At 34.9% G+C, this 9,757-nt stretch overlaps 2 protein-coding genes across 2 annotated transcripts; both read left to right on the top strand.

Annotated features, from left to right (window-relative positions):
* Window positions 1-911: 911 nt before the first annotated feature.
* Window positions 912-3,487, top strand: LOC149020294 (amino acid transporter AVT1I-like). The gene is made up of 4 exons (XM_089148405.1): window positions 912-1,214; window positions 1,352-1,528; window positions 2,242-2,846; window positions 2,938-3,487. Exons 1-4 carry the CDS (start codon window positions 1,193-1,195, stop codon window positions 3,451-3,453), a joined length of 1,320 nt encoding a protein of 439 aa, XP_089004531.1. The 5' UTR covers window positions 912-1,192; the 3' UTR covers window positions 3,454-3,487.
* Window positions 3,488-7,430: 3,943 nt separating this feature from the next.
* Window positions 7,431-9,006, top strand: LOC149020293 (amino acid transporter AVT1I-like). Its single transcript, XM_089146900.1, has 3 exons — window positions 7,431-7,657; window positions 7,760-8,367; window positions 8,460-9,006. The coding sequence occupies exons 1-3, from the start codon at window positions 7,471-7,473 to the stop codon at window positions 8,973-8,975; spliced, it is 1,311 nt and encodes a 436-aa protein (XP_089003026.1). The 5' UTR covers window positions 7,431-7,470; the 3' UTR covers window positions 8,976-9,006.
* Window positions 9,007-9,757: the final 751 nt, after the last annotated feature.

Here is a 9,757-nt window from a genome sequence, read left to right as displayed (position 1 = left end):
CTTTTATTGGGGCAAAGAAAATTTTGAATTCAGACAATGAGTAGTTGTTAGTCTCATCAACTACAACTAATTCCAAAGCCTCTAAATCTCTAATCATGGGAGTAGAGGATTGTATTCTCTTTGTATCTTTTCATTATACATTTATGAGGAATGTCCAAACCGACAGGTCATTTTAACGCTATGATAAAGAAGGCAATAATACACTTATGTAGTAATCACCAAGGTATCGAGCCACAAAATTCTTTATATCATTTAAAATTAAGCATGAGACGGAAACAAATGTTCATTAAATTCCAAATCGCACAACCCAATTTCTCAAGAGGGTAAGCATGGCTAGGCATTAGTGCGTTGTGAATAGAAAATGTTAAAGTGGCTCCTGGATATCTGTAACCAGGATGTCTGTGTAACCCCCGCTCTTCTTCTCAATGAAAATCTGAATTACCAAAAAAAAAAAAAAAAAATGTTAAAGTGGAGCATAAATGTCCAAAGGCATATTCTCCTTCGGCCATATATATTCATAAGTAGATCCTATTTAAATACATTCATCATAGTTAGTCGTGAGTTCCTCTTAAATATGATTCCTTCTGACTTGATGGTATTGATATCAGATATCAGAAGACTGCAGAACACGCCGGTCAATGTTTCTTTCTCTTACATTCCAAGAGGTATCAATTGTGTTGCTGATGCTCTTGCCCGGAGTGCCACGTGTATTCCATGTAGGACGTTTTGGCCTTGTTCCTTTCCTTGGATTCAGGAATTATGTTTTCATGTTTCCTCGGCTTTTTCACGGAACCCTTCTTATGGTTGAATGAAATTACTTTCATACCAAAAAAAAAAAAAATAGAATTCCTCTTAAATATTGGGTGGAAAAAATGTGAAGAAAGGATAATCTCTCCACCCCAACGATCGCCTGTCCGTTGAAGTTAAAACAAAAAACAATACATTTTGATTATTGACAGGTGATTGGTTCATTTGAGAAGCACTGATGGGCGGTTGGTGCGACCTTCGAAACGCTATAAAAGGATCATGTGATACGAAGAAGGTGAGCAATTTTACTGCTAGTTATAAACTTAGAATAGGAGATTAGGAATTGCGAGGGAAAGATCCAGGGGAGATTGGAGAACCTAATTGAAAACCTAGATCAGCGGACGTATCTTTCTCGCAAATTGCAGAGAATAGAAGATCCGAAGCCATGAGCGGCTGCGCGAAACGAGGTAACCCTCGAAATCATCATCTTATTTTGTGATGTATCATGTATGTAGGCTTGAATTATACTTTCACAGCACACCTTTGTTCGACATTCTCTCTCTCTCTCTCTGAATCTCTGTTCCTTTGAACATGGTCATTCCAGTGGTGGATGATGATGGGTTTTCTCTGAATACACCGCTTATGCTTGATGAAAGGCCACAGCAGCCAGTTGTGATCAAGGATAAGGGAGTTGAAGATATGGAATCCAACAATCACCTGCAAAGTACATGCACCAGTACCTTCTTCAAGACTTGCTTCAATGGCCTCAACGCTTTGTCAGGTTCTTCTTCTTCTTCATCCAGTTTCCCTGTTTTCTAAGGCTCTGTCCAAATTTGCTGTCAGATTCTTCTTCTTCAAAAAGCTCATTTAAATTTTCAGTTGTTCAATGTTTGTTTGTTATAATATGGAAAGAATATTAAGGATTTTAGTCCTAGGTTTGATGCATTTCTCATACCAGTGTCATTGAAGTGGTCCAAGTTAGTCGGTGACGTATGTGTTATGGTTGGTTCTGTAGGCCCAATTGCATTGAATTTCTTTTTCCCTTTACATCTTTATTGTCTTCTGGTCGTCTCTGGTCAGAAATTACCTCCGGAATTTTACTGGACTTGGATGGGCGGCCATGGTTTCTTAAAGAATCCAAATCAAACACTGGGTGACATCTTTGGCTAATTGGTCATCTGGGGCATAATTATACCTTATCAAATATTTAAGCTTCAAAGGGGAATGATTGAGCAATCCCTCAAACCCTTTGACTTTAGTGTCTTTCCCCGAAGGATGAAAAGACACGCAAGTATCGAACAGGAGATGTATATATATTGCATGCGTCAACAGTTATTTTTCTTTTATGTGGGTAAATAGTTCATTAATCACTATTGTTTTAATCTAAGAAAAACAGATTCTGCAATTTGGTGCTACTGCTTTGTGTCTAGGCCCAAGTCCAATTCTTGATAAATTGCAAGCTGAAACTTCCATCACTGTGACTGGTTTTTTCAGGGGTTGGGATATTATCAATTCCATATGCACTATCAGAAGGAGGGTGGCTGAGCTTGATACTTCTATTTCTCATTGCTACTGCGACTTTTTACACAGGCTTGCTATTGCGAAGATGCATGGATGCCGATCAACACATAAAAACTTACCCCGAAATCGGTGAACTAGCATTTGGGTACAAAGGGAGAATGGTGATATCAGTATTTATGTATTTGGAGCTGTATTTAGTTGCAACTGGGTTCTTGATATTAGAGGGGGATAACTTACATAATTTGTTCCCAAATATGGTCTTGGAGATTGCAGGATTAAGACTTGAAGGGAAGGGAAGTTTTATTATAATTCTTGCCCTTATTATTTTGCCTTCAGTTTGCTTGGACTTGAGCATTCTCTGTTATGTTTCTGCCACTGGGGTATTGGCTTCCTATATAATCATTTGCTCAATTTTCTGGACCGGAGCAGTTGATGGAGTTGGGTTTCATGGAAAAGTAAAGCTTCTGAATTGGAGTGGTATCCCTACTGCTGTTAGTTTATATGCTTTCTGCTATTGTGCTCATCCAGTTTTCCCCACCTTATATACTAACATGAAACACCCAAATCAGTTTTCTGAGGTAAGTAGAAGCAAGTATTTAAATCAATTAAGCAAATTGTAGCTAGTATATCCTTCATTCAATTTCTAATTGACCTTTTTTGTTGTTGCAGGTCTTGTTATTTTGCTTTGTTAACAGTACCATGAGTTATGCATCAATGGCTATATTAGGTTGTCTTATGTTTGGATCAGATGTAAAATCTCAAGTGACACTGAACTTGCCCACCGGGAAACTAAGCTCAAAGATTGCAATATACACTACTTTGATCAATCCAGTAACCAAGTATGCATTGATGCTTACACCGATTGTGAATGCCATTGAGAATCGTCTTGCATTTCATCACAAAAACAAGTGCATGAGCTTTCTGATCCGGAGTTTACTGGTTATTAGTTCAGTAATTGTGGCGTTGGCAGTTCCATTCTTTGGATCTCTAATGGCACTTGTAGGAGCATTTCTTAGTGCCACAGCTTCTATTATATTTCCATGCTTGTGTTACTTGAAAATTTCAGGAAGTTACAGAAGATGGGGGGTTGAGCTGGTGATTATTATAGGTATTATTGTAATGGGTGTTGTGATTGTAGTTGTTGGTACTTACACATCTTTAATAGAAATTGTGGGTCATTTTTAAAAGCTCACTTGTCAAGATGTTAATTTAATGTCGAGGCTTGTAAACAAAATCAAGGATTTTAAGAGGAGAGATTGGTTGGTTCAGCTCTTCAAGTTTAGGTCCTCTACCCATACGAAGAGGATATTTTCCAATCTACATAGACTCATAACACATGTCTAATTTAAAAATAAATTCATTTTTTTTTAAAAAATTTAAAAATGTAGAAATTCAAATCTTTTTTTACTCTCACTTAAAATATGATTTAATTTAATTTTCATTTTATGGAACAATGTGTCATGAATCTAATCATGTGGGTTGAAATTTTTTCATAAGACTCGAAGTGTTTTTCATCTAATGGCTCAATTTATATAGATAAAGAAGATTGACACATTAATGACAAGTCAAGTTGTAGATTTATTCTTTCACCTATGACTTGTCATCTTTATGTAAGATTTCTATTAATGTCACATATAACGTAATTATGTTATTGCTCAACATGCTATCTATAATTCTGACATTCTTTTATGAGAAAACATGTTAAAATTGAAGTGACCAAGTAGTGGGGACCAACACTAGTGGTCCTAAAGTAGTTCCATCTTGGTTAAAGGTAAATAAATAGTTCCATCTTTAATCAGCTATTTAATTTGACTAATCAATATTTCTCTTAATTCTGCAACCCTCATCAGATCATTGTTCTATTCCTAAGTTCTTTTTTAGGTAAAGAGTCTACAAGTATAGCCATAATTAAAAAAGAAAAAAAAAAAAAAAAAGTCCCTTCTCTTTATGTTATTTAGTATTCACAAGGCTAATGAACTTGTTGATTAGGGTTTAAATTTTCAAACTTGTGATCATGACTAATTTTAGTCTTCAAATAAAGCCTAGACCAATAAGCATCATTAGGGTATTCATGAATTCTATTAGGACAAAAATTGGCTCTAAATGTAATGATCAAAACTTAGATATTTTTTCATGGACACCCAAATGACCATCAATGTGATAGTACCTGGCCAACTCAGTTCCCATCAAAAGAATTCAAGTCCATCACTTAAAAGAGAACGGCAAATACATTATTTTTCGCATTTACACGAGGAACATATTTATGAAAAAGAACTTAAATATTACCCATATAGCAACAATGTTCGTACTACTTGTTGATAGCCAATGAAATAGAATACTTCAATTGTCCCTTTCATTTTTAGATTTTAAATAAAAATAAGTATTTTTTTAGATTCTATTTCATTGACTACCAACAACACAAAATAAAAATAAATAAATAACTCTAAAATCCATCTTTTAGGTTAAAGAAAACACAAGAATTTCATTGTTTGTTCAATTCCATCTTTTTTTTTTGGCTGTGAGTGGATACAATGACTACTTTAAGCACATGAAAAGAAATAAAATATTGGCTCCAAGAAAAAGTGGGTCCCGTAGGAGTCTACCTTTCTAAGATTGTGAAGGCCCATCCACCCAACTTGGCCCTTTTGCTTGGAAACACTTTTTATTGACAACCCAAAGATCCCGACCCGGGCCCCCCGCCCCTGTGCCCCGGACCTTGAATATTTTTTTCCCGTGGGCCCCGTGTTGGCGCCCGCCCCCGCGGGGACCTCCCAATACATAAATAAGGTCGATGTCAATAACAACTCAAGTTGAAGATTGATTCTTATCTCCCTGTGACTTGTTATTTTCTATGTATCTCATATATTTATGTTGCTCAATATTCTTATTCCTATCCTTAATTTGACTTTTTATTTTGATGAGAAAATATTTCAAAATTAAATTAAGGTGACCAAGTACTAGGGACCAACAATAGTGGTCCCTTCCATTTTTAATTCACCTACTTGATATAGCTGCAACTGAAAATAATAATATTGGTTCCTTCTTCTCTTTATGTTATTTTAATATTTGTAATGGGAGTAAGTGTGGACCATTCATACTAAACTTATATATTTTGGTATATCTGATCAACTTAAGTTCGATTACTTGAATAAAGCTTATGAATGTAGCCTAGCTCAATGAATGTTAAGCTGGTATTCATGAAAGCTATAAGGACAAATTGTCGGCTCTAAATATCGTTATTAGCCAATGAAATAGAATATCCTAAATCTTTTATATTGGATAAATATCATTTACATTTTACATCCCCTCTTACCTAACAAATATATCAAACACCTCTCATCTGTTAATTTTCTTCGTTAAATTTAACTTTTACCATTAAATATTTTTCTAAAACTCCAAACTACCTTTGGCTAAAATATTTTTTTAGTTTAAACCCTAAATTATCGTAATCACTCTAACAGTTAAAGTACTAAATTACCCCTCAATTAAAATAATTGTTAAAAACCAAAATATCATACTTAAAACCCAAATCTTTTTTTTTTTTTGCCAACCCCGGATTTTATAAACCGGTGGTTCGACCCGTGCACACACCTGGCTATGGTGGGTGAGTCTCCTAAACCTTGCTTAAGCAAACCAAACTGCTTACCACATGGACCAACCCCGTTGGTAAACTCAAATTATCTTTAATTATTAAAACTCCAAAACACCTCTTTCTTTCTTTATTTTTTTTTTTTTTAATTTTATTTTATCAAACAATTTAAAAAACACGAACTACTTGATATCAAAATGCAATTTCAATACTGGATTATCAAAAGGGTATTGTAGGGCCTTTAATAATTAAAGATAATCTGAATTTTAACTATCGTGTTTTGGTTTTTAACAATTATTTTAGTTGAGGGTAATTTAGTATTTTAATTGCTAGGATGATTACGATAATTTAGGGTTTATACTAAGAGAATATTTTTAACCAATGGTAGTTTGGGGTTTTTAAAAAAATATTTAACGATAACAATTAAATTTAATCGAGAAAATTAACAGATGGGAGGTGTTTGATATATTTGCTAGGTAAGAGAGGAGGTAAGTGATATTATCCAAGTAAGAGGGGAGGTAAGTGATATTATCTAAATAAGAGGGGAGGTAAGTGATATTTATCCTATATATTTTGAAAATACATTTTTTTTCTTCAAAGATTCTGTTTTATTGACTGCCAACAACAACAATTTCATTATTTAAACAACATATTTTTAAAATTCATGAAATTAGAAGAAAAATTGCCTGGCTGTGGATGGACACAATGACCAATCAAAGCAGATGGATAAATAGTTATAAAGTGTTGGCTCCAAGACATGTAGTCCTGTGGGATTCTACTTTCCCCGGATGGTGAAGGCCCATTGGCCACACTTTATCTTGGTTTTCCTTTTCTTCCTTTGGTTGACAGTGAATAGGGAAAATATCCAAGAAGAGGAATGCTCGACAAAAGAAAATATCGTCTAAAACAAGGGGTTCAACTTCTTAATGCAGAGTATTGAGCTGCATAGGGCTACGATCTTCCCCAGTGGTCGACCGCTCATTTTGCATATATATATTTTTTTATAGATAAGTATGATTGAAAAAGTTGAAAAAAACAACATACAAATTGGGTGATTGAGATTTCAAAGCTCCATCGAAAACATGGACTATTAATAAAGATGAGGGAGACATCTACCATATTTTACATGACCTTACTTTAGAGGGACCTCGGTTGAGAAGAAATCCTCAAAGACATCCACATAACTAATGAATTGAATTTGATAAGACCATCAAGTCATTCACTTTGGGCGCTGAGATTGAAATTTCGGCTCGATAATGTGCAGGATCCAAACTTTTTCGAAAAAATGATGCAATGCTAGCCACAGCCCTACAACCGTACGCGTAGGCTTAATTTAGGTCACACGTTTAAAATCTGCTCTAAGAAGGAAAACGCTTTGCTTTAAGATCACGTGATCCTTGAATTTACACCGCCCCATGTCAACTCGAGAAGGTCCATCAAGAGATACCTTTTAACTGCCATCAAGTATAAATACATGCAAAAGAATCCAATCTCTGAAGCAAAATCGTAGAACTGTCAGAATAAGTTTCTGGTTTTTCATTTAAGTGTGGAGCTGGGTTTAATTAATCCAACTTCTCGTGTCTTCTCTTTCACTTTCTTTGTATATTATCGTGATGGCATTAGGGGTTGATGATGGTTTTTCCCTGGCTAAGCCATTCATTCTCAAAGAGGAGAAACACTCATCAGTTGTGAATAAGAATGCAGGAAATGATCAGGACATAGAAGCCAACACTGAACTTGTCAGTATAGGCACAAGTTCTTTCTTTAAGACTTGTTTCAATGGCCTCAATGCTCTGTCAGGTAAGCTTCTTCTTCATCTTCTTCTTCTTCAATTTCTCCACTAGGCATGCAAACTAGTCATTTTTTACGTTCTAACCCATCATTGCTGTCACTGTTTTACAGGGGTTGGGATATTATCAGTTCCATATGCTCTATCAGTGGGAGGATGGTTGAGCTTGGTCCTTCCTTTCATCATTGCCACTATCACTTTCTATACAGCCCTGCTAATTCGAAGATGCATGGATGCCGATAAACGCATAAGAACTTACCCCGAAATAGGTGAACTAGCATTTGGGTACAAAGGGAGACTGGTGGTTTCAGTTTTCATGTATTTGGAGCTTTATCTAGTTGCTACTGGGTTCTTGATATTAGAGGGGGATAACTTATATAAGCTCTTCCCTGATATGATCATGGAGGTTGCAGGGTTAAGAATTGAAGGGAGGGAAACTTTCATTATACTTGTTGCCCTTATAATCTTACCTTCAGTGTGGTTGGAAGACCTAAGCATTCTATCTTATGTTTCCGCAACTGGGGTGTTGGCTTCATTTGTTATCATTGGCTCTGTTTTCTGGACTGGAGCAGTTGATGGAGTTGGGTTTCATGCAAAAGGAAAGCTTTTGAATCCTAGTGGTATACCCACTGCTGTTAGCTTATATGCTTTCTGCTACTGTGCTCATCCAGTTTTCCCCACCTTATACACTTCCATGAAACGCCCAAATCAGTTTTCTAAGGTGAGTGAAAGCAAGTCTTTATATCAATGAAACATATTCTAGCTCGTTCATCCCTGTTTCATTTTCTAATTGACCTTGTTTCCTTTTTGCAGGTATTGTTACTTTGCTTTGTTGTTTGTACCATAAGCTATGCATCAATGGCTATATTGGGTTATCTTATGTATGGATCAAACGTAAATTCTCAAGTGACACTGAACCTGCCAACAGGGAGACTAAGTTCAAAGATAGCAATATGCACTACTTTGGTCAATCCGATAACCAAATATGCATTGATGATGACACCAATCGTGTCTGCTATTGAGAATAAGCTTCCATGCAATTACAGAAATAAGCCCACAAGCCTCTTCATTCGGACTTCATTATTGATCAGTACAGTCATCGTGGCCTTGACTGTTCCATTTTTCGGGTCTCTTATGGCATTTGTTGGAGCACTTCTCAGTGCTACAGCTTCCATCATTCTGCCATGCTTGTGTTACTTGAAAATCTCAAGAATGCATGGAAGATTGGGTGGTGAGTTGATCATTATTCTGGGTATTATGTTAATGGGTGTATTGGTTGTAGTTGTGGGTACTTACACATCTTTGGTGGACATTGTTAGAAACTTATAGAAGTTTTGAGTTTTATTTACTAGCTAATTCGGATATTGTAACTCTGCAAATTCATAATATATACAGGTTCGTATGTTAAAGATGCGTCTTATCATAACAACCCAACCCTAAACAAACTCGAGAATCAACAATGGAGAGAGTAAAAAAACGAAAGAAAGCGTAATTAGGGGTGTTAATCATAGTGGGTGGATCAACTACAATTTGCGCCATAGGTGGTGTCAAACCAGTTACATAGTTCAAGATGATTACCTTTATTTTTTTGAATTTGCACCATAGGTAGTAACAAATCGGTTAAATATATAGTTCATAATGATTACGTACCTTTTATTTTTTTTGAGTCTAAACAGACTCTGTTGATTTTTTTTTTTTTGGTAAGAATTGATTTTTGTTTACTTAATTGAGTCTAAGTAAAACTCTAATTAAATAATTAAGATTGAGAAAAAAATATTATAAATAGAGGGATGGAATTGATTTTTTTTACTCAGTTGAATCTAAGTAAAACTCTAATTAAATAATTAAGATTGAGAAAAAAATATTATAAATAGAAGAATGAAATTGATATTTTTTTTATTTAGTTAAGTCTAAGTAAAACTCTAATTAAAGAATTAAAATTGAGAAAAAAATATTATAAATAGAGGGATATCATTGATTTTTTTTTACTTAGTTGAGTCTAAGTAAAACTCTAATTAAAAAAAATTAAGATTGAGAAAAAAATATTATAAATAGATGGATAGAATATCGAATAGATCACTGAGAAGAGTATTCTGATCAAACTCTTTTTT

This window comes from Hakea prostrata, chromosome 3, assembly GCF_041222555.1.
Source record: "Hakea prostrata isolate BN-2017 chromosome 3, UWA_Hpros_2, whole genome shotgun sequence".
In the NCBI taxonomy this organism is placed as follows: Eukaryota; Viridiplantae; Streptophyta; class Magnoliopsida; order Proteales; family Proteaceae; genus Hakea; species Hakea prostrata.
This window is presented reverse-complemented; position numbering and strand designations above follow the sequence as displayed.

Excerpts from the sequence above, each read along its gene's own strand:
- LOC149020294 (XM_089148405.1), top strand. The coding sequence starts at position 1,193 with ATGAGCGGCTGCGCGAAACGAG. Across the intron at positions 1,529-2,241 it reads TGGCCTCAACGCTTTGTCAG|GGGTTGGGATATTATCAATT; the intron begins GTTCTTCTTCTT and ends TGGTTTTTTCAG. Across the intron at positions 2,847-2,937 it reads ACCCAAATCAGTTTTCTGAG|GTCTTGTTATTTTGCTTTGT; the intron begins GTAAGTAGAAGC and ends TTGTTGTTGCAG.
- LOC149020293 (XM_089146900.1), top strand. The coding sequence starts at position 7,471 with ATGGCATTAGGGGTTGATGATGGTTTTTCCCTGGCTAAGCCATTCATT. Across the intron at positions 7,658-7,759 it reads TGGCCTCAATGCTCTGTCAG|GGGTTGGGATATTATCAGTT; the intron begins GTAAGCTTCTTC and ends ACTGTTTTACAG. Across the intron at positions 8,368-8,459 it reads GCCCAAATCAGTTTTCTAAG|GTATTGTTACTTTGCTTTGT; the intron begins GTGAGTGAAAGC and ends TCCTTTTTGCAG.